Below are 25,506 nucleotides of genomic sequence, written 5' to 3'. Positions count from 1 at the left end.
AATTAGAATAGCTGCTTTTAACATGGACTATCACTAGGCAAGAAAAGCGGTAGCAGAATAAAAATGCTCCTTTACACCCACCTTCTTCTATACTCATGTCTTCACTCTTGTGTAGAATCAATAACTCATTGCTCTGTTGGTTCAAACAGAGCTTCTGTCTTATTCAGATAACTCTGCTACAAACTACTATTTGTAAATTCTGTCAGCAAGCTACTTGAAGGGGAATGGAAAAGCTGCATATCGTAGAGTCCACAAAGAAATGAGTATCAATCATTACCTCTTTTAGAAGAATACAAAACTACCTACAGAATGAGAAATATTGTGTTAATTAAACAAGTAACAACGAGTGGGAGGTTTTTTTAGTAGAATTGTTGTACTGAGCTGGTTTATTTACTTAGAATTTATTATTGAATACTGGTTAGTATATAAAATTTGCATTAAAATCTTTAATCAGAAAGTTTGTACAAACACAGTATCAAAACAAGCCAGGGATTATATGAACTGTGCATGTCTTTTCTCTAGACATTTCCACTACCACTCTGAATTTATATATGAATTTGGGTTTTATCAACTCAACTCCGCTTTGTTGTTCTCCTAGTGCACTGTATGGGCTGCTTAGAAAGAGGAAAAAGCATGGGATAACAGCAATATTTGCTTTGATTTTTAGATGCTTCCTTCACTTGTAAAATTTAATTCTGATTAATCAGATACATCTGTCTTTATTCTGCTGTGACATGCATTGATTTGTGATGCTGTCGCTTTCAATAATGTGGAAGCAGTTGCCTTTATTATGAGAACAGGCAGAAATCAACATGCAGACTAACTTCATTTCTAATCTTTAATGTATTTTCATTGTATATGAAGCAAATTGCATGCATGATCTTAAAAACAAAGCTACAATTAAAACTAGATTATGTTTGAATGAACCCATACCAGAGAAAACTTTCTAGCCATAATATATGTTTATACCAATCACTGAAGCAGAATTTGCAATATATTTTCAGAACCATTTCTAAATGAAAACCATTCCTGGTAGAGAATTCATTAATTTACACTGGATACATAGCATATCTATATGCTGTTATTTCAATATGCAGATTCTGCCATCAACCAGTTATCTCTGTATGTTTGCACTATGTGCATCTTACTTTATAATTGCAAGTGGTAAAAAATCATAAAACAATGACATATTGTTTTCCATAACATTAGTAGTTCACACAAGTGAATCTGTATTTTAAAAATATATATTTTTGTATGATATTACAGCGTAGTAATTTAGATTAAACTAGTTATAATTTATGGTGGCAAGCCAAAATGCTGTTTAAGATGCATTAAAATGCAGAACCATGACATTTGAAATTCTGATGTTCTTAATATGACAAAGGTTATTCTATGGAGTTTTTCTATAATATGAAATATTAATATTTCACAATACAGTTTTGATGAAGTACAATTTGCCTAGCTTGCATATGATAAAGAAATTAAATGCTTACCAAGGGAGTTCAGTGAGAATTAGAGCCTTGCCTGAACATCTGCTTGAAATGTTATTATCCTGTCCTACTGACAGCATCGCTCCCTCATTGTTTTTTGAGATTGACAGCTGAATATTGTACTGATTTCTGCAGCAAATATGTTTAGGTGAACTTTGTTTCGTTTTTTAGAAATTTAGAACATGCTTTTGATTTCCAACCTATTTTTTTTTATACACCTGACATTTGTAGGTGCCAGATTGAGGTCTAGTATGCTGTAGCAAAGATAGACCATTGACTTGCAACTAAATGCCAGTTGATATCTCAGTAAACAGAAATATTACTATTCTTCATTGTGTGGTCTGTATGAAAGCTGTATGGGCTTTCTTTGGGGAGACAAATGATCAGATTGTTAATGTCAAATATAAAAAGGACTGTCTGCCTTCTTACTAAATAACATCAGACAACTTTTATTAACTACATTATTTGAAGAGAAAAATGAACATTTTACAGGATTCCTTTGCATATAAAGCTCTGTAGGTTGAATTATTTATTGTTTTTACAATTTTTAAAATGATTATGAATGGTCTAAATATTCTTGTATATTCTTTCTTTACATACATTGTTTTGTTCTGTATTTCTGAAGGAATGTTAATAAGAAGTATTGTCTTCATTGTTTCCAATTTTTACATTATTTAAATCTCTTCATGTAACTAGCAAAATCTAGCACAGGAGGTAAGAGGCCATAGAAATGAAATTGGGTGCATTTATTTTTTAGATGCTGTAACACCAACATTATTATTTTGCTTGAATACTTTTATACAGAAAATGTGTTACTTTGCTGCAAAAAGAAACAAACCATTCTATAAATCTGAGAAGGTGACAGGAATTTATAATATATTAGTTTATAGACGAAAGGGGCTTTATTAGTTCAAGCAAACAAAAAAAAAACCCACAACAAAAAACCTTTGGACAAATGTCTAACCATATAGCACTAAATATGGCAAAGATATATTTCTTCCGCACAGAGCACCACAGTTTGCTCTTCTGTGGAGAACTTTGTTAGCCCAGGGTGTGGAGCACAGTGTGACAACACGTCAGTGGATTGCAAGGAGGGATCTGTCACACAGGGGTGTGAGCAGTGTGGCAGTAAATTGACATTCATGCTGAAGGAGAGAATTCTACAGTGGAGCAACAAAACAAAACAAAAGCTTTCTGCATCTCCCTTCTCCTTCCATTCATGCTCAAGGGGCAGCGTGAGCTTGGCTGTAACATTTGTCTTCTGCACCTTGAGCTCATTTCATAAGTTTCATAGAGCCATTGTCCAGCAATAACATACCTTCCTGAAGGCTGTAACACAGAGCTGGCCATCGAAGGAAAAGTTAACTGTATTTCTTAAAGCCGGTTCTTGGTACGCTCAGATTCCTCACCTGTAATTGTCTAGGGATGCATTTTTATTTCTTTTTCCTTTTTGAACCAATAGATTAAAACACTATAGCAACAGTGGATCAACACACAGTTTAAATTTGACAATTAAATTTGGACAACTTGTATATAGAAGTCTATAGTAGTAAACCAGTATTTTCATGAAACATTTTGCACTTAAAGCAGAACAACTGAGAAGCAGTTTTAGTAAAATTTGGAAAAGGGTAAAGACTGTAATACTGAGTATTTTGCTACATAAGCCATTCTATTAAGAATACTCACCAAAAGTAAGTTAGGAGGAAACACTCCTCTGCATAATGTGTCATCTGGCCAAATGACCAGTAGTTAAGAGGAGACATCTTTTCTAATAACAGCATGACTACTAGCCAATAAAGCAGAATGGATTTTTGACAAGTAGCTAAAAGTCTAACCAGTATTAATTTTTATGGTGAAGAAGATGCTTTACTCTTTGTTACCCTTACTTTATTTACTTCCTTCTTAAAATGTTGTCAAATATTGAGCAAAGGAGAGAGAGAGAAAAACGAAGAACACAGACATGAATGCTTTTTTCAAAACTGCTAAGAATCTTCAGCTCCTGGTAGCTGTATCTGAATACTCAGTGTTTTTGAATATCGCTTCCTGAATAAACAAGATTAGCAAAATCAGGTACATAACATACTTGTGTCAAATATTATCCAGACAAAATATTCTTCAGCTATTTCTTGTGCCCTTGTCAGATTATTGATGATTTTGACACTACTTCATGTAATGTTGTGTCAGAAAGACAGTTTCTACATAGGGCAGAAATTGCCAAATGTAATTCTGAAATTTAGAATTTTTACCTGTAATTTTCAGTCTCAGTTAAGAGTTATAGCAGACTATTTTTAGTATTTTGTTTTACTGAAAACAACAGAAAACAAATGTTGGGGCTCCACCTTTGCTTACTAATACTACAGGCTACAGATGTGTAGAGGAAGGCATACTTCTGACACCATGCCTTCTCCCACAGGCATCAGCTATAGTTGTTTCTTGGTCAGCTCTGCACATGGTAGATGGCAGCCTGTCTGTCGGATGAGAACTTATCTGCACCAGGAAAAAGAGAGTTGAAGCATCCCATACAGCCTTTGAGCTTCTGCAGAAATAAGGTCCCAAACTGACTCTCTGGGGACAATCTTAACTTCAAACATGTATGTTTAGGTACACAACTTGTGTTAACAAGCTTGCAGACATAAACTGAAATGATGGAATTGTCTGCAAGATAGCATGTATTTCCACACATGGGTTACAGGGTTTTAGCTTAATCATTTTTCAAGTGATTTTTGTTTATGCCAGAGTACCTCTTATTGATGCGGGCAGCATGCATCATCTAAACCTCAGGTTAGCTCAGATCATGATTTCCTAATTGGTAAATGAAACTGGTAGGGCTGTGTTTAATGCTCATTTGTCCACACAAGAAGTTAAGAAAACAAAGAGCAGATTTTTGAATCTCACAGCAGTATAATTGCATTTACTCCTGATGATGTTTTTATAAAACCAGAATGAAGTCTCTTATGTTTAAAACTTGAGAAGTTCCTTTATTAAAACACATATTATCAATGGAAATACGTATGTCACTGTATACTAAATAATGCTTCTTATCATTAGTTGAGGTGTTGCCATTGCCTAAATATAGAACATAGTCAACTGTAGTTTTACAGGACTCCATCCTTCAGAAGGAAAGTGTAGGATTTTTGTCTGTAGCATGTAGAATGTCTGTAGCAGAGTTAATTGCGGCTGGAGACGAGTGTCTCCATTCCATGAACTCTGGAATTATTACTCTATAAGTTGTCACAGATAATTGCAAAATCCAATTTTTGGTCTACAGAAAAGGGAACACACATCTTTAATACTCTTAATGTATGTATTATGTTATCATTTAATGGTACATTTTGACATCATGTAATGTAAAAGCATACAACTTCAGATTTGTGTGAAGGATTTCATACTACTTGAAATATTTTTACTGAATTACACTAGTGTCACAATTATTGTTGTATCTTGACTTTTTATTATTAAAGCTAATCTGCCTTCATCTGACTTTGCCAACACAACTTGGACTATGAGACAGTGAATTACAATGTTAGCTATAGCTTTGAAAAGCAGCTCTGAATGCGTTTTCATTGTTCTCTATCATATGCATAAACTGACAGTGAGTTTTTTCTTGACTGAGCTCTTTGATAATTCAGTGGAATGTAAGAGTTTCCAAGCAAAAAAATCACAAAAACACATTAGAAAAGAAAATGACATAAAGTAATGTTGTAGCAGAGTGTTTTTTCATTGGCAGCTGACCTGCTGCTGCTGTTTAAAAATTTAAAAAAAAAAAAAAAAAAAAAAAAGGTGTCTTGGCTGGAAGTCAATTCGATAAATGAACTGGCTATATATTGATTTTCTCCCATTTCCCTTGTTATGTAATATGATTTCCCTTCCTTTGCAAAGGTTGCTGTTGTACAGGATGGTGCTGGGATCGCGGTCGTGGGAGCGTATTGGAATGTGTGGAGTAAGAAAGGCTGTCACAGCAGTCAATAAGATCTGAGAGGTGTTGACTAATTGCCTGCTAATTACACAGTAAATTGTCTAATTAAGCTGATGGTTAATTAGGGTACACTCGCACAGCAGTCTTGTGGAATTTTTGTCTGATGTCTGGGAAGCAGCTTGTGTAATTGGCAAACTGGTAAGGACTGGCAGGGAACAGGACTGGGAAGCACGCTGCCAGCAGATGACAGAATAAGGATGCATTTGCACAAAGGTTGTCATGTGAGCACCAAGGGGTTTGTTAGCCTTCTCCAGCTACATGGAAGCAGGCCTGATGAGAAATTTATCTGAAAGCTACTGGAAGCTGTAAATAAAATACAATGTAAGCGTGTAGTAATCTAAAAGCAGTAGCATGTATTCTTCTCATGTGTTAGTCAGAATTTGGATGTTGCGTGGTTTCCTTTAAAATTTTGGCTAATAAACAGAGAATGCTAGAGTGATTGTGTAAAGAACATCACCAAACAGTACAGTTTACCAGGGCAATAATTGCTGCATTGTGATTTGTTTGGTGGAGTCCTGAGCATACTCCATTTTGGTGCTGATGTTGAAAAGGGACGACTGTTAATAAGGATACTCACCAACCACCATAACCATCATCTATGATATTCTGAATCCTCATTAGTCATTGTATCCATCCCTAGATGTGACAGAGTATGAGCAGGTCATAATGGTGTTCTGAATTAAATATGTGTGAGTTATGCTAAACTATAATACAGTTAATGAAAGTATCTGGATTCCAGGCTGTGACCCAAAGACCATGGAAACAGCTGAGAGTATTAAACAGCGAGAGTCTGGACAGTAAAGGAGTGTAGACACCAATTCAGCAAAAGTGTCAGTTCTCTGTGATTTAAATTTAATTCAGAAATGTACCTTCATATATATGCTTCTGTAAAGTTAATTATCAGAATCAGAAGAAAGTGCAGTGTAGGATTGGGTCTTTACATAATGCAAAGATTTAATTTGAGCCATGTATCAGCAAATCTAAGGAAAATAATTCTGTATCCTAAACAATCTCAGAAAGTGTGTGTATATATATATATGTACATATATACATGTATACACACACACACACACAAGGAATGCTTTGATGTCAGTTAAGCAAAGGAAAATGTGATATCCACTTTCAGTCTTGGGAATTATATATTTTTTCATAGGTGCCCATCTTTTTACATTTTAGCAAGTGCAATATTTTGTTTAGGCACAATGTCATCATCTTAATGGAACTTAAAAAAAAAAAAAAAAGAAAAAAAAAAAAGAAGGTGAATTCCAGACCTCGATTGCTGGTTAAACACGTCTTTTTCCACACAATTATTTTAAAAATAAAATAAAATAGTAAGGGTGTAAATTATGCTTTCTTTGAATTAATGAAGCCTTTTTTTATGCCACGATCTTCTTGCTTCACCTCCACAGTTAACAGTGCCTTTGTGTAGCTCCGTCTATGTTGTGTGGCTTTGCTTATGATTTTTCCTTCAAAACCAACAAAACAAAATCATGAGCAATTGAGAGGATTTCTACTGTGGCAGGTATAAGATGTGAGACCAAGCACTGAGGCCAGTCTAAGGGGCCTTGACCCTCATCTGAGGGGATTATAATTATACTTACTATGCTGCTTCTCTGTGTTTATTTGTATGGAGCAGAACACTGTGATTCCTCTGCATGAGGTTTTGAGATTCTTTTCACAAAATAAAACCAATGTTGTTCATTGATTCAAGTCAAAAGTATCCAAGGAAGCTAAACGTGCTTAATTTTCTTTCAAATAAAACATTTTTTAGATTTGTATTTGATGTTTACATGCACGCATTTCCGTATGCATCTGCACATGTGCAAAAGCAGACCTCCTCAGTTCATTTTTCTGTACTATTTTTTAAGAATTGTTCCTTAAAAGTATTAGAGAAACTATTCTTTTTGTCTCTGACAGCACAGTCAGAACAAAGCTCACTTCACCAGTCAGCTGCAGGAGCTGAAAGCACAAAGTGCAACCATCACACTTGCTTTCGTTGTCTGTCATGGGGCAGAAAACGGATATGTTGCTAATGCATTTTATTCTCTGAAGACAGAGAAAGGAGTTCAGAGGATAATTGTTACCTTTTTGCATGCTTTTGAAGGAATTTCTGGCACATGCTACTATGATCTCTGATGTAATAAATTGCACAAACATGCATCAGATGCATCAGGTAATTTACATTGTGTAGTAAATATATATATATGTAAAACTCCTAAAATCTTAAAGAGAATATACAATAATGCTATTCTTAAATAGCAATTAACAACGTTTCAAAAATTATTAATGCTTTCATATGCAGTTGTAGCTGCATCTTATTATATGTGTATTACTCTGTGCTTGATCAAAAAAGGAAACGTTTCCCAAGTACCTGCAAGCAGTGTTTTCCCAGCCATGTTCTTTCCTGAAGCATTTTTGTTGTCCATTGGCAAAGCCTGGTGCTTAAGCAATGGCATTGGAGGAGCCCATAGTGCGTGCGCTGTTGGTGTTGCATGCTGGTGCATTGCTCATCGGGTTCTCTCCACACGTGGCTCAGGAGGTTCCTGATCACTACCTTTTCATTTAATGTGTGTATCAAGCCATAGAGAAGGTTTAGCAAAGTGTCATTGATTGAAGTGTTTTCAGTATGTCGAAACTCAGCCTTATAGTTCTCAGCTGATTTAGCTTGAGCAGTTGATTGCATTATTCAGTGTTTGTGTGAGACTGGGGCATGGCTGAGAGCATGCTGAGCAAAAGTCAGTCCTGCCAAGACAGGAATAATGCTAGGATTGTTAGAGGAAATATCCAGAGGCTACAGCAAGAGAATTATCAGTCCTTCCGGCTGAGCATTGTAGTTCTGTTGCAGGCCGTAACTGCAGCAGCAGATAAGAGCCAGAAGAGTGAACCCCTTTTATTTTCTGAATGCAGGCCTTGCTAAAGGTATCCATGCTTTGCATTTCAAGATTAAACTACTGCTGGTGCTTGCTATATGGAACTACTCTTTAAATCTATCCAAATATTGTTGGTGGTAACAAATTATATGCCTTGATGCTATGAGGTGCCTCACTGGGGAATTTAAATCCTCCCTGCCCATACTGGTATTCCAGTTATGCTGGGCCAGAAGGGGAGGAGTTGCTGGCAGTTCCTCTGAGCACTGTTAATGCATATGCTCTTGCACCAGGGTGATCTGCAGCAGCCAGGCTGTTAACTCCAGTGCAAACTTGAGGAACTTTTTTTCCTCCTTAGCTTTGCAAAATTAAGAAAAGGATGATTCCAGGTGCTCTGGAAACTCTTTATGTTGCTGCCAGGGGCATTGTTCTCAGGTCAGTTGCTTGCTGCTAGTTGTGTAAGAGATAACTTTTAAGGCCAGCCAGGAGTACCTGGAATGGGTGGTTGCACATGAGGGTAGTGCAGATCTCAAGCACATAAATAAACAAAATCTTATTTTCATGTAGTCTGCTGTATTTAAACTCAGATGAATTTCTCTGCTTATTTATGGATTTCTTTCTTTGACATCCAGAGAAATTTTGTGCCTTCAGGGAACAGCAGAATATTGGAGTCCATCTCTGAAGTTCTGGAGTACACATTTTTGAGTGTCACATTTTTGTAATGGCTATACTGTTGTTATTTCTTATTCCAGGCAAAAATCTGCATCTATCTCGGACTAAAATTGAACAAATTTATCAGTCAGAAAATTCATAAGGGATATATTATCATTTTGTTTTCTACAAACAGAAATTTTAATCTGGAAATGCCAACTTAGTCTTTACAATAAAGCCATATATATCTAAATACATAGTTTTCTTTGCTTGAGCACCTTTACCTCATAATATGTTTTAGATTTTCTTTTTCATTATAGCCCTCTGATTGGAGAACACTGAAAAAGTATTTAAGGAGAGAATGAGTACATATGTGAGAATAAAGCATTGAAACTATAAACCATAGACCATCCATCTCGCAATTTCTTGTGTACCTCTTAATCAATAAAAGTAATGCTTTGCTGCTGCAACAAAAATTGTTCTTACTGTATGTTTGGAGCTGCCTACATAGAGATACATAAGCACTGTCTTGGGTAAATTTTATTGTTTTTTATTTTTCTTATCCTCTTACATTCTTCCTTTAACAAAACTTAAAGAAAAAATAGTGCCAGAGACTCTGCTGCTTTTATTACAGGCAGCAGACCATCCGTACTTGATTTTTTTCAGGATGCATTGTATTGCTTCCCACTTGTGATGTAGATGTTGGAACACAGCATCACACACATTCCTGCTTTGCTGTCTCTGCACAAGAGCTTGCAATTCTGGTATTGAAAATCACGACACTAGTGACAGTTGCAAAACAATGTGATTTGATGGCGTGATTGAGACTGTAGCATTTGTATTCAGCATGTATGTTTACTATGGGGCGTCTTGACATAGCTAAACTCTCATGGACAGAAGAATTAAATGCAGGGAAGTAAAACATATTTTTTTCAAAGTGATAGAAATGAGAGCTTTTTGTTTTAAGAGATCTTATGTGAACATAACTGAGAGGAGGGAGGGCAAACCAGCATTCCTAGCCAATCCATGCCTACACACATGTATTTCTTCTGGCTGAAGCTTTCCCTTTGGTGCCATTAGCATTTTCATTTCAAAAAAAAAAAAAAAAAAAAAAGGCAGTCTGCAGTGAAAGCAGTAAAAATGTTCAACCTGTGGTTTAAATTATTGATTTTTTTGAATATTGAAGCTGTATTTCAAATGGGTTTTGTTAGAGTTACTTCTGGGTAGAGTGTTCCAGAGGTAATTTGATATCTAAAAGCCTGTGTATTTCTAAGCCATTTCAGTCTTTTGAGTTCCTTCAGCTGATCAGCTGATTGGGTAAAACATCTTATTGTCTTCTGAATTGCAGGCAATAGAAAAATTGCAGCTCAAGGTTAGCACACAGACTAGCAGACTATTCTCTTGGTGATTTATTATGTGTACTCAGTGTCCAATCAACTGACAAAAATAGCTCATTTATTTTTAATGCTGTAACTTATCTTCACTTAAAAAAAAAAAAAAAGAAAACTTCTTTCGAAGTGCTAGTATTCACAATTTAGTTGGGGGGAAACTGTCATCTATATAAGTAGGTAATGATGCATAATTAAAATTAGGTGAGTTCATGGTATGGAATACATTTCCTGTAAATAAAAAGTTTATGCATGTATTTTCACAAACCAAATGCATTGTGTTACTACAGAACAAAACGGCTTCTGTGTTTAAAGAACAGCAATACAAGCAGCATTCTTATTTATATATGCATGCTTTGATGAAGGAATAGCAAAGTAAAGGGATGTTTCATTGGAGTACAAATTACACAAACTGAAAATTATGAAAAATATTTTTCAAATATGTATATATCGTACATGCATGCTTAAATAAAATTCAAATATATGAAGGCACGTCTTGAAAAGATGTGTGTCATTAAGAGCTTATATAATGCCCAGTTGGCTTACCACCCACAGTAACTCTAGTTTCTGGCTGTTGTTTAAGAGTTTTCTGAAACATTTGTTGACATTCTTGTGGTAGTGCACTTGAGTATTTTGCATTGCAGTTTACAAAATACTGTTCAAATATCACAAGGAATAAAGCTTCTGCTGCATCACTGTGTGCAAAGAAGCCTGTGCTGGCCTGCTCTGTACTGGCTTCACAAGCCAATACATCATCTAGGGGAAAGTTTCTAAGTGAAGATGTAAAAATAAACTTCCTACTGCCTTCAAAAACAGAAGCATGCAGTCCATGCCTGCCTATATACTTTGTTGTTTTGCTTGTTAAGATATGTGATTGCTGGCTGTACTGTGTATTTTAATCTATGTACGTGGGAATACAAATACAAATTTGGTCTGAGAAGCAAATATCAATGATTTTTTTTATAGCGCTGAATTATAAATCTATGTAATATGGAGCTCTTGTTGGTCCTTATGCAAACTTTGTTTCATTGGAAAGGAGGAATGAGAATGCTTGTCTGATCCGGTATGTATCAGTAGCAAGTGTTCCTGTTCCTCAGTGAGGTTTTGTATTGACCTGTGCTTTAAACCCCGTATCTCTGTGATAGGAAAAAAAGGATGGGAAGGTGTTCCATATGACACTTATTTGTCATGAATACAATTATCAATAATCAAGATAGGGAAAAAGCAAGTTTCATGCTGGCTCTGCCCTTTGGAATACAGCCCGCCTGGCCCCTGCATTCCCAAAGCCCCTCCAGGACTGTATATGTGGTGCCATGAGTTCACTCCCAGCGTTCTGACAGGAGCTATTCTGCATCCTCACAAATCAAAACATCATTCAGAGGGTCAGGAAAAACCTGTTAGTCGCTCAAAAAAATGTAACTAACTCAGATTGATAGTTCAATTCAGAGCAAAAGAGTTGAGAATTCTGGCAAGTTGATTAGTAAAGGAATTTAGGAAAAACAACTTGTCAGTTTCATTTATTTAGTTTAAAACTATTCTGATACTCTTTCAGCTGCATTTATGTCTATAAAAACAAATTCTAACAGTTTATGTAGTCTAATGTATCCCCTCCGTTTTCATAGCCAGCACATAGAGAGGACTAAGAATACTAGCTCTATTTCATGAATTTCAAAGTAGCTGAGCATTCTAGCAAAAATCACAATCTATTTGAAAGATCCTACCTAAAACTAGTTCTGAATTAGTTTTTTCTTTGAATCTCATACAAGGTATTGAAGTGCTGGTTAATATTTTCACAATTTCTTTTTCCCCACAATTATGTTAAGTGTCCAAATCCACATCTAATGAGGCTCTGAGAGCAGTAAATGGCTCAGTCTTGCAATCCTCTTCTCAGGCAAAAGATCTGTTGGCTTCAACAGAACATATGCACAGATGAAAGGACTACGTTATAAAAAAAAGTTTACATTTAAGGGTCTTGTGTTACCAAAGTAGAAGCTCTATGGATAGATTTTCTTTGGAATGTAAAATAAATCATTCCCCTAGATGCAGAAAGCCTTCCACCACCCCTGTGTACATATATGTAACTTGAAATTGTTTAGTGCCATCTGAGGAGTGGATACATTGATAATTATAATAGTTATTTAAATAATGCTCCAAACAGAACTGATATAATTTCCTTGAATTTCTAACCCCTAAATACAGCCAGATATGACTCAATTCTTATAGTATTTAAGCGTTCTTAGTGGAAAAAGAGAGTGCTTCATGTATGTTCAAGACATACCTTCATATTTGTAATTCATCCTCAGCAGATAATTTAAGGGAATAATGTGATTTTTCTCTTAATTACTTAATCCAGGAATAAAAATATTTTGTATTAAGCATAAATTTCATATAACTTTAGTATTCTGTAGCTCCCCAACGTTGATTCTTTGTGCAAGAATTTTAACTCCTCTTTAAATAGGATTGTACGTAAAACATTTTTCTTCTTGTTTAGTAAAGAAATCATATTTTTCTACCTTGAAAGGAAATTTTCTCCCCTCCTCCTAGGAGAATATAATAGTCTTGATTTACTTAAAGCAATCTGGAGGAAAATATTTTAGTGCTGGTTCACAATTTAGTAATGGAGCTTTACAAAACAGCCCCTAGGAATAGCTATGAATACATTGATTATATGGTTTCCCTATGAGAAAACAGTAATTAAAATTTTACCATAGATTGGATCAGGACATGTTAATATTTTATTAGGTAATAAGTGAGCTTGATATAGGTGTCCAGAGTTGTTGACAGCAGCTTTGTTAATCCTTGTAGTATATTCTCTTATATAGATAGTCACCTGCATTTTCTCATTGTTTGCTGTTTCTTTCAAAAATGGTGTTAGAATTATGAGGTTACCTGAGATTCTCTCTATTTTATTTTTAATTCTGATAGATCTCCTTGTGAAGCATTAGATGTCTTGTTTCTTAGATTTTTCAGACTGCCTTTTCCTCCCCATTTCATGGGCCATTAGTATTTGTCTAGAATTCCTGAAGTTAAGCATCATAAGCATCATAAACTACTACATATTTTAATTAATATGCATTAAATTTCAAAATTTGCTCACAGGGCCTTGGAAGCTTCGTAATTTTCATGGAAGGATACAGATCAAAAGATGAAGTCTATGCAGATACTTGTGTTCCCATTTTACTCCATTAATTTCCCTTCAAATTAGTATTGCAATGCTTTGCTTTGCTTGCAGTTGAAGAATAGAATCCATTTGATCGCTTTTAAGCATTTTCTCTGGGTTATTTTCCAGAAATACTTCATCATTATTTTAAAGAACAAAAGTGAGTTACAGATACAGATAAAGCTTGTTAGGTGTTTCATGCAAGCTATACAAATAATAGCCTGTTGGCAGCAAATATATAACTTGCAGGAGAGTAAACTGAGTTTTTACATAGTTTCAAGTTATGCTATCCTAGTATTTCAGGGATTATCTGTGCTGCTGTTATATAGCATTTTGTTTTATTGTAGATAGTCTCAAGAATCTCGCTGTTGGAAATGGATTTGCAAAGGCTTATACTTCTACTTTTGCCATCTGGATGACATCGATGTTAATGAGAATGGTTCGCAAACAACTGAGTTAGATAAAATTTAAACTCTGGTTACTTGGCGGCGCCAAAAAAAGAAGGCATTTCATGGATTTATTTTTTCTTTTTTAATCTCTGGGGGAATGATTACAGTAACGTAAGAATGTCGTCTTCCAAGTCTGAAAGAGTTAGAGAAGTTTTCTGAGGGAAGGTAATTGTAAGTGAACGGTGACGTCAAGTTATACAATGCGGGGTAGAGAATATGGTCTCCAGAAAAGACCTCAGGCAGGCAGCAAGTGGCGAAAACACTTCTTCAACCTCAACCTTTGCATTCATGTCTCTGATTGGTTGGGACAAAGTGAGCAAACAGGAAAGTTACAGCTGTGTGGCTGCTTCAGATCAACATTTTAGCATGTTCCTGGTCAGCAAATGCCAGCATGGGTGCTAAAATAATAGCTCTGCCTTAAGCTAACTTTGCCAGCTCTCCTGAGTTCCACCCATTTGACTTGGTTACTCGGCTATGAAGGCAGCTAACAATTGCTTCTATAGCACTGAGCTCTTTTCTCATTAATTCTAAATGAGATCTATGCTGAAATGCAGGACTGGCCATACAACATTGATTAGGTATAGTAAATTTATATATAAATTTATATAGTAAATTTTCTTTTCCAGAAATATTTGGTGGTCCAGCCTCCAGATTTCTCAGCTGATTTTGAATGGGATTTATGAGTTGCTTATGAGTAGGTTCAATTCTCACAGAGTCTGAACAAATGATTTCTCAAATATCTTGTTTCTTAGTAGATCCCAGTACAATCCTTATAGTACAATATTCCATATTGCAGAGAGATTCCTGTGGTTACTTCAAATAGTTCCAAATGTGATACTTTTTTGCTTTCTTGAGTTTTGTTCTTCAATTACAAAAGCAGCATTGACCATCTGCTGCTGACTTCTTGTCAGTGACTGTATTTCATGGAAGTGCAGAGCACAGCCCAGAATAAAATTCTATGCTGTGGAAGAACTGCTTAAATAAAGTAAAACAAAAGCCTTCAAAAAAATACCAAACACTTGCACCAAGGAAAAAAATGGGTTTTAGAGTAATTTTTATCATTAATCAAAAAAGATATGAGCTGATTTAGACACCGAAAAGAAACAGTTTCAAAAGAAAGTGAATACAGATAGAACTCTCACTCATGAGCTGCAGATCTTTTCCGCAGCTAAAGTTTTGACCACAGTGCATTTTGACAGCAGAAATTTAATCATGTCTTACTGCTTATACCGTTATCAGGAAACTGATAAAGTGTGTGCACACATTAGCAAGAAATTTTTTCAGATGTCCTTCAGGTTTTTTTTTTTCTTTCTCTTCTCTTCTTCCCTCGTTTCTCTGTCTCTCCCAAAGAAACTGCTATAAAGCTGATGAGAATTTGGGTTTGCTTTGAAAGCATCTTTTGTTCAAAGACTAATTTTAACCTTGTGATAAAGATTGCTTTTTTTGTATTCCATTGAATGCTATATCTACACATTGTTTTTCAAGGCAAAGTACTGTAGGATGTAATACAGTTTAAAAATGATCTTTTGTAGTTACAGTACAAATGTTTCTGCATTCTCTTGTCTAAAAAGAAGAACAAATATGTCAAAAATAAGAAATGTATTAAACTTTATTTTAAATATTAGTTAAATACTAATTTTAAAGTGAAACAAATATGCATTATAAAAAGTTTTTTTTTTGTACAACTACCCAAGAAAATGTAATTGTATAGAAAGATTCAAAACAACATTTTCATGTAAAATAACTCAGCTGGAGTACCTTTGGCATAAATGCTCAAGTTACTGTTCCGTGTTTGGTTTGTTTGCTTTAGGTTATGTGTGGCTGTTGGGTTTTGTTTTTTGTTTTCTTTTTTAAAAAACTTTTCATCATAATTTAAATTGTTTTGTTTTGCACTTTAACCTGATTTATCACTTTTTGGGACTCTGGGCTATAAAATTAAGAAGTCCAGCCAAACTGTCATGTATGAATTAAAGAAGCACTGGGAGACTGCTGCTGTTTTAAGACAGGGCAGCAGATGATTCTTACTTAACTTAGAATGGGGATGGCATTGGCTTGAGATTGTTCTAAGGCAAAAAGAGTAAACTCTTCCCTTATACTCTGGTCTGTTTAGATTATCCAAAGAAGTTGGGTTTTTGCTTTCTTAATCATAAGTTATCAGTAGTGATGGCGTGCTGTCTGAAATGCATTGCTAAGAAAGGCGGTGTGCTGAGCAGGCAAAAGCTTAGGTTGAAATTAAGTTAGACATCTGTAAATTGTGAAGTTTCTCATGAATTCTTACATTTATATCTTAAAGCACTAATGAGACAGTATAAAAAATGTCAAATGCATGGTAACGAAACCTCTAAGCAGCTGTCATTTGTCTTTCACACAGTGTAAGTGCTTCAGCAGTTCTGTTGCAAAATCCTGATGCATTACTTTTTCCCTTATGGGGCTCCAGTCTTCTTTGCTAACTTATTGATTTCTAAAGCTAGCTTACTTGCTGGAGCTCTAATGTTAAATTGGTTTAATAAACACAAATGGCATAGTTTAATGTTTTAAAAACATTTATGATGAAGTCATGCTCTTTTTTTTTTTTTTTTCTGTTCATTATTTGCGTAACTGATTATTCAGTATAGAAATAGAGTGTAATATTAAGGAAAATTTAGAAGCATTGTTTCTACTTCAGACTTTTGGTATTTGCATGCTTTCATTGTTAGGGAAAAAACGCCAGCATCAACAAATGGCAAATCAGATTAACCCTATGTTGCAAGCACATGACAAACATCCATCAAAAGGCAAATAGGAATATATTGAAGTATTCTTTTCCCTCCATAGCATATTGATCTTATAAGTAAAATATGAAGAAGTGTAATTGCTAAATTAAAGCGTGTCTCTTTTTCAAGATCTTTTTCTATATTAGTGGAGAGATCAGCACTCTCATGCTTTAAATCACCAATGTGAACAATCATGGAAGGCTGAGGAAATAATAGATTTTAATACAGTTCTTATTTTCACTGAAGAACTTAAAAAATAATTATTTTACATCATTCTATCATGAAGAGAAGCAAAGCAGTGAAGAGGAAAGAGCAGGCTAAGTTTAGACTTCACTCACAAATGTGATGAAAAAAAAAAAGGAGGCATTTGTAGAGCACTAAATTGCTTATAGATGGCAGTGGAGAGATTAGAGAAGTTTCTGCATGGTGGGATGTTCTGAGATAAGTTTTTCTGTTAAGGTAGTTTCTGTTTTGTTTGTTTTTTATATGTTCTCTGAGGGGAAGAGGAGGAGAGAGTGCGGAAGCGACTTTGCTGAGGTTTTTTACTTGTTTGGATAACATAAACTCTGTCTAATTCCGTGTCCAAAGTAAACTAAAATAATTCATACAAACATTAGAAAATCAACAGGTGGCACTGTGTGTGCAACATAACCTGGAGAACAAAACAGCACGATGGTTTGTGCGTGGCGAGGTGCCATCTGCCATGCCTAACTTCCTTGGGAAGTAGTCATAAGTGAATCTACCTGCCCTGCTCTGTGAACCAGTCTGGCAATACATCATAAAAATCCAGCAGAATCAGGTAAGGTCTGTGTTGAAGTTAATGAGCTCCATTAATCTGAATGTTTGTACCTGATAGAATGGATGGAATTTGTTTGTGAAGGTGCTTGCAGTGGATTGAGCTTTCTGCTAAAACGAGCAGACAGGCTCAGCTGAAAGAATGCTATGGAGAAATTCAAGAGAGCAAGTCCCTAACCTGAGCCTCAGAAAAGCAACCCTATGGAAATATCACATGCCTCACAGCTCTGATGTGGGAGAGAAAGCAAACAACTCATAGAGGATGTATAAGAACAGTGCTGTGTGAAGTAGTATTGTTGCTTCAGGTTTCACTTGCCTTTTTGTAGATGGTTAAAACTCCAGAAGGGGTGATACTAGACACAGTCTGGCTAGACAGCTGAGTCACAGAAGAGGCAAATCATCACAAGACCTCGAATGAGTGTTGGCAGGGAATTATGAGGACATAAGTATGTGATGCCATTCATATCTGTGAGGGTGTTCAAACAGTAGTGAGCCAGATTTCCAGAATGCTGTAACGACTGTGATATTAGGCAGAAAAGGGCATCTCTCCATCTCCTCCTTATTTTTACATTTGTGAAATTGTACATTGAGTTCTACTGTAATTAGTGCAAACTATAGAGAAAACTAAAACTTGATGTTGAGGGACTGATAAGAGCATTTAGCAAATGAACTTTAAAAGTGTTTTACTTGTACTGTGTTTTGAAATCTGTGCAGCTCTTTCAATAGTTCTTTGATTATGTGGGGAAAAGGAGTCCACTCGAATTTGCTTAAATACCTGCATTTTTCATATAATGTGTTTTGTTGTTTGAACAGTGAAGGTTGTGTGTTGAATATAACAAAGCAGAAATTTACAAATGGGCTTTTATTCATAACCCAGCTTACTGTCTACTAACCTGAAGTATGCTTTATTAAGATACTCAACTGCAATTTTCTTAACAAGGTATTTATTTAGATCATGATGAGGACAGTGTGGCTGCATCCTGGCTGATATTGACATTAAGTGAGTTGCAGCCCCAGGACTGTACAGACAGATACTTCATTTGGCAAGCATAATGTCCTTGCTCACTGGAAGAAAGAAAGGTCAAATTAACTTTGTAAAAGGTAGTAATCTAGTCATTGTATTAAATCTTTTTACTGATATTAATGAAAAGAAACTGGTAAAGGTCACTAAATCCTATCTGCTTTAATAAGTTAAAGTTGAAAAATACTTGAACTGTTTTGTGACTTTCAGTGACTTTGAAGGCCAACACTGTGAGGCAAAATCTTCTGTGTCTCAGAAGCCTTCCAGGGTGAAAAAAAAGTTAACACTTGGTATGATGTCTTTCAATGCATTTATAACATCCCTAAATCTTACCAGGAACCTTCATTATACTGCAGATCTTTGTACTGCTGATCATGCCTACTTCAGGACTGAATATTTGCACAACTGGTTAATGTATCAATTTAAGATACCATTTCTAGTTTTCTTTCCATGTCACAAATACATGTGCCCTCTAAAGCTACTTTATTATTATATCGAGTGTTTGTTAAAATACAAGTAGCTACGATATTTTGGGAAAAAATGGATGCAAAGAATGCTTCAAGATCTGCAAATTAATAGAAACATATTAGAGCTTTGATATGAAAAACAATATAGCTTTACACTTGTGGTTCTTATATTTGCCTAATATACCTATGTTAATTGTGTTGGCATGAGGCTATGATATACCTTTTGGGAGACTGTGTTTATTTTATATTCCATGGTAACTCATCTCTTCAAGCAACATTTTTCTCCAAACTCTTTTATTTTTAATTCCTATCAGAGATGATTGTGGAAAAAAAGTGTGAACCCTGCTAATGAAGAGCTGTCTTTTTTATTCCCCCAAAACAATAACTCTGAGAGAGGAGTGAATGGCTTGATTCATTTCTATGGGTCATTAACTTTCACGCCTACGGATGCCAATGTTAATATTCACAATGTGAATTATTTCTCTACTGATCACTTTAGCAGAAACGCACAATAAATGTGTGTATCGCTTGATCTAACGCTATGCCTGGCATCCCACTGTATCCCTTAAAACTCAGGATGTCACTGCTGCCCAAACATAAAGGTCTGTTCATGCTTAAACAGCATGGTTATGTCTTGACAATACAAAAATCTGTGGCAATCATCAACTATAAATATGTACAAAATGTGAAAAAGAACAAGTTTTAGAGGGAATAGTAAGATGCAGGCTTCTATCTTGATTTCCACTTTCATTTAAATGTAGCTTACAGAAAATAGATGTGTTTGGGGTTTATCTAAAAGATCCTGTCTCAAAACTTACAGATTAAGACTGAAGTAGTTTGTAATTCAAGGATCCAATTGTAGAATTCAAGGATTATTAAGACAAAAGCCTCAGATTATTATTAGTGTTTTAATTAACCAACAGGAACAAAAATATATGTATAATGCAAATTAACACAATCTAAAGTCATCAGAATAGGAGAATTGTTCTCAAGCAGAAAAGGGGACACTGAATCAGAAGGATGTTGGCACTTTGATCTGGTTGACATAATGGCTTTGCTGATCTCCTGAGCTAGAAATATTTGAGGAATTGGTACAGTTGTTAGTGTGCTCTACTGGGGAAGAGAAAGAACTTCTGAAGCAAAAGAAAAAAATCAGTAACTGAAATATTCATGAGTCACAGTTTGGCCCTTGATTCCATTTGTTCTCTCTGTTTCCTCCTGGTTTGCATTAACTTTCCAACAGTAATTTCTTTTGTTAGTGTCTAGTGTGGAATTTTCCTAATCCTGTAATCTACATTAATTTGCAACATTTCCCCAAGAAATGAATGAATTTTCTATGGACTGTTCTGTTTACTTTTGCCAATACCAATTAATTTTTTAGTCTTTTTTTTCCTGCAGCTTCATATTTTTGTGTGGTCAGAGATAAGATTTGTCCTCCCACAGTAGCACTTCATTAAAAGTTTTTTATCCTCAGACTTCATGGTACATGAAAGCTTTGTGCCATGTTTCCAATCGATTGTTTATTGCTTCTGTTCTCATAGGTAGGTAAGAAGTATTTGCTTCATTTTGGAGTTTGAGGACATTCTGCTATTTCTATATGCAGACATATACTGTTACCTGTGTCCAGACCAATTTATCAGTGGGGTCATCTCTTCAGCAGCCTGCTCTTCTTAAAGTCAAAAAAGTTTGTAGGTTCATATGCCAGAGTGTTTTCTTTCAAGTTTCTTGCATCAGTTCTGTGGTAGCTTCTATTCACGTATCAAGAGTGAAAGGATTGTGTGCATAACTGGGGAAAAATTCTGCTTTTTCCTGAAGTTTCAAAAGAGCAATGATGAGCACCAGCATTTGTTCACCCCATTTCTACAAACAGAGAAAATCAGAATTCAAACAGAACAACCAAAGACTCCATGTTCCAATTCTGGTGAGCTGGAGCACAGTGGTTACTGCATCTTCCTTGCCCGCTGTTTTGGGGACAAACCCTAACAATTGGCCCACCACCAGGAGTGTCCATCTAACATGGCCTTAGCAAAACAAACTTAGTTAGATGCCTCGCCTGCTTATCTTCCTGCTTAGCTCTCATAGCTGTGGCAGGAGACTGAAGACAACTATAAGGCAAGTTTTGTATGGGTATTTCACACTTATCTCAAAGAGGCAATTTTCTGTCACTTGTGTGATTTCATTCTGTATGTACATAGACAGATTCCTTGAATCATCACATAAGTTATAAATTCCATTTTGTTTCCTTGAACTGTGAGTCTCCTTGTGTCTGGGGCTGTCATGTGCTAACAAGAGCCAGGAGATGTGCCAGCGTGTCAGTCATTACAAACTCTCTCCATCCTGCTCACTCTGAGCTAGGAGAGGCAAATGAGTAATGGGATCTTGAAAAAGGACAGCCCATTCCTCTCGGGAGGAACCAAGACAAAAGAGCCAGGTGGTAATGTTTGGATTTCAAAGCCAAGAAGGATTTTTGGAAGCAGAAGCAGCTTGGTCGGGAAAGATAACAAAGTGGTGCAGGGCACAGCAGAGGGGTCCTGTGAGACTGAGGCGGTGCGGAGGCAGTGGGAGCTGCTGATTGAAAAATGCCCAGGTTTCAGATTTTTTTTTAGGCCATAAAATTAGATGAACTAGGGAGATTACTTTGAATGATTTCTACATATGTAAATGGACATGTAATTAACTATCACTGTAAAATATTAATGCATATTTACTGTATAATAAGTAATTCAACTTTATAAACAAATGAAGATTATCCCAAATTTACATACAGTGTGAAGAAAAGTCCCTTTATCCTCTGTAACTGTAGCATTTGGCAGATTTAGGAATAAATAATCTTTTGTGGCAAGGGTATGCCTTATCAAACATATGCAGATCAGTGCTAATTAATGCTAATTAAGGTTTCCTGTCTATCTAGTTGGAAAAACGTCCAAATGTTATGAAATCCAGTTAGTATGCCTATTACCCTAATTGTTTTATATGGGATGGTTCTTAATTAAAATATGTAAATTGACCTTAATTGCTATATACTAATGGAGGTTCATGTTATCTCACTAAAAATGACAAGATGGTGAGGAGGGATACTTAAACAAATAATTCCAATACATTTGTAAATAAATGACCTTTAGTCAAAATTATTTTTTAATTGGAAATTGGCAAAAAGAATGTTTTACCATATATGTTTCTCTTTAGGTTTAAGTAATATCCGAATTTACAGTCCTTTGTAAATATAGATATGGTGACACTGTAGCTTAATTAAGCCTACTAAACAAGTCAACATTTTGCGTGTTTACTGTATATTTCAAAATTGTTTGCTAACCTCATGTTTACCTTCAGAAATATTGTAGATTGCAGCATTGATCTTAATTTGAACCACTTCTGCTTCAATTTTGTAATTTTGATCTCTTTTAATCGTATCACTTTGTATGTGAAGTCTGATGTATGGGTTTGCTGAGGACCGGACCTGTGACTCTGACTTCTCATCAGGCCTCACTGTTTTCCAGGATATTGTGACCAACGTTTCTCCGAGGATTGTGCGTGGAGTTACTTCGGGTCCCATCTATGGCCCAGGCCAAGGCTCTTTTCTAAACATTGAACTGATCAGTGAGAAAACAGCAGCATATTGGTGTAAAAGTATTACTGAACTGAAGAGTGACTTTCCAGAACAAGTAAGTACCACTCAATCGTGAAGTATATTTAAAAGCCCCCATTTGTGGATCTGTAAAAGCTCATCTATTTAATGTTTAGTAAACAGAATGCCAACTTCTCTACTGATGATTGTTATTAAAAAATAAACAAACAAAACAAACAAAATAAAACAAAACAAAAAAGCTCATCCAAATAATTTTTATGACAGCAAATGCTGTGAAATCTTTTTTCCACAAACAGAGGACAATTGCTTTCAGTTAGGCTGATGTTTATGTTCAGGTATGTAATAAGGAAGGAGCTGATCCCAGTATGGATGCTTATCAAGCGCTTCTGTGAATAAGTTTGTATTTAAGATCATATTTAAAGATGAAACCTATAGTATTCATTTTCATTGTGAATTGAATTTGATTGTGAAAGCAGTCTTTATTCTTTTCATTGTTAATCCAAATATGAAAGATAAGTAATTGCCTGCTTTAGGAGGAAAGAAACAACACTGACTTGAAGTTAACTTTGCTACAGGGAGAGAGGTTTTTTAGAGCCTTCTTGGCTATGGGGAATATCTGTCTAGAAGGTAATAATGAAAGTTGTGAGCAGTGATGCCAGCTAGCTCCAGTTCTACTGAATAAGAACAGCAAGGTGGAAAGTAAAATTCACCTCAGTCATCATCTCAAATGGTAAAGCTTGAAATCCCACAGCCTGGGTCTCTTCTGTCTTTAAATTATTACCTCTGTGGTTCAGCTACGAACAAAATAAGAGAACATTCCTGAGTACATCATGGCATATAAGTAGTCAGATTTTTCTCTTCTTCCTGAAGTTGAAATAAGAGTGCTTAAACACATTTTATTGACAGTAGAGGTTAAACTCTGCATGTATAGTATGTCCTACTTCATTATACGTGGGCTGTGTGCTGCTTTGCTCAGGTTCGCATCACTTTATTTACCATGGCTGGGCTTTGTGATAGTGAAAGTGTGAACCAAAGGATAATGCTGTAATTCTCTGACTTTAACACCCTTTGTCTAAGTCCCGGATATTGCAGGTGGGCAGACTGCTGTGGGAATGGTCTCCTATTGCACTCTTCACCAAAATTCTCTCATGGAACTTTGTGCTTTTCACTAAATTCTTCTCTTCCGTGAGTGAAAGCGCTAGCAACCATTTCAAAAGGAAATCCTAATTTTAGAAGACCTAGCTCTGCATGTGTGATGTGAAGAAGTTCCACTCTTCCGTAGTTCCTGGGGTGGGCATCTTTTGATCTTCCCTTTGGATGTGGATTATTGTGCATTAAGTTCCCGTTTGCTGTGGCTGCTGCTGTGGGTTTCGTGGGGCTGATATTGCAGTGTGGGCAGGGAACACAACACCCAGCACTGCACCTTGGTGCCTTTCCTCATGGAGATTGTTAAAATGTGCCAATGAACTCAACTAAGAACTGCCATAACTGTAATGGTAAATTTGTTGCTAACTTTAAACAGATTTTTGTTTGCTGAGTAGAAATCTCTTGGTGCTTATTTTGAAATACTCTGAATAATTAGAGCTTGCAGTTATTATTATTATTATTCTAAATCCTGTTCTCTCCTCTAAAAAGGCTTTTTAAACTTGATGTAATTTGGGTTGTTTTATTTTTTTATTTTTTTTAATTTTATTAAAACTAAAAGAAGTTTCTGCCTGGGTGAGCTTGATTAACAAACAGAGAATGACACTTTCGACTCAGGTAAAAGCTAAGTGCAGATGAGGACACTAGTAACTAAAGAAACTTACCTTGCTACAGTAAATATTGAAGATGAATCAAAATTTCATTTTGATCATTTCTGCTCTGTAATGCAAGCAATTTAAAGTCGAATTTTCTGTACAAGTTAGAAAGATATAAGCAAAATAGTTACCTCATTGGGAGCCAGTGTTGCAACAGCATCATATTACGTGCCTTTAGGAAGAAGCAATCTGTAATGCAAAAGAATCTACTCAGTTCCCCTAATAAGGCCTAGAATTTAAAGTAAAATTTGCAAGGGATTTTGCAAAAGAGAACCACCTGGCAGAACTCGATGGAAAATATCAGGTAGCTGTGACTTCTTGCCTCTATAGATCAGGAATTAGCACCCCGATTGTACAAGCATGCTGTCTGCTATCCTTTGGCAGGCGGCCTGATTCCTTCTTGAGTCCCCTCTGTCTGCAGCCTTTCCCAGTATTCTCTTCTTTGACCCTGAACTTGAGTGGATCTGAGCAAAAGCTGTCCACAGCAAAAAGTTGCTTGTATACTACTGGGGTGTTAATTAAATATTTTAACGGTCAAAGCAGTGGAGAAAGAAGGAAAAATGACCTGGATTTTGAAGGCTTCTTTTTGAAATATCATCAAAATCTTTGCTGTTTCAACTTTTCTTTTTTTTTCTTTTCCCCCTAAAGTTAATTCAATATCACTATTACTGTTGCTTCTTTTTCCAGAAAACCATAACAACAGAAACTAAGTAATTAGATGTTACTCGCAGCACAGGCCCAATAAACGTATATACTTTATAATACATTAGATGCTTCTCTGTTTAAGATTTGCAGTTAGAGATGGGATTGTTTTCCCTCTGTTACTTCAGTCCTCTCATTGAGCTATGACTTTAGCAACTTGTTTGATACCACTTAAAACATATGGTTTTATTCGTCATTGTTTATAGTTAAATTTTCAAAGTAGGTAGCATGAAAAAGTGTCCACTGATCTCCTGTATGCCCAGAAAACATCCTTTCAGTCAGAGAGCTGTGAAAGTGAAAAGAAAATAGGTCTTTTTCTGTTTGTCATCTCTTTTTTCTTTCCCAGATATTGTGTTTGCTTATGTATATTGGCCTGCCTTTGTTGTATCCAAGCATCTTCCT

General features: G+C 35.7%; 1 protein-coding gene across 5 annotated transcripts in view; it reads left to right on the top strand.

The window, feature by feature from the left end:
- Positions 1-25,506, top strand: part of DPYD (dihydropyrimidine dehydrogenase) — a 327,299-nt gene that overhangs the window by 176,958 nt on the left and 124,835 nt on the right. For all 5 annotated transcript variants that reach the window (XM_048943871.1, XM_048943873.1, XM_048943869.1 and 2 more), the window contains exon 14: positions 22,515-22,679. In XM_048943871.1, coding sequence (XP_048799828.1) covers positions 22,515-22,679 — 165 coding nt within the window. The remainder of the gene's footprint in view (positions 1-22,514; positions 22,680-25,506) is intronic.

Source organism: Lagopus muta, chromosome 5 (genome assembly GCF_023343835.1).
Source record: "Lagopus muta isolate bLagMut1 chromosome 5, bLagMut1 primary, whole genome shotgun sequence".
Taxonomy (NCBI): domain Eukaryota; kingdom Metazoa; phylum Chordata; class Aves; order Galliformes; family Phasianidae; genus Lagopus; species Lagopus muta.
This window is presented reverse-complemented; position numbering and strand designations above follow the sequence as displayed.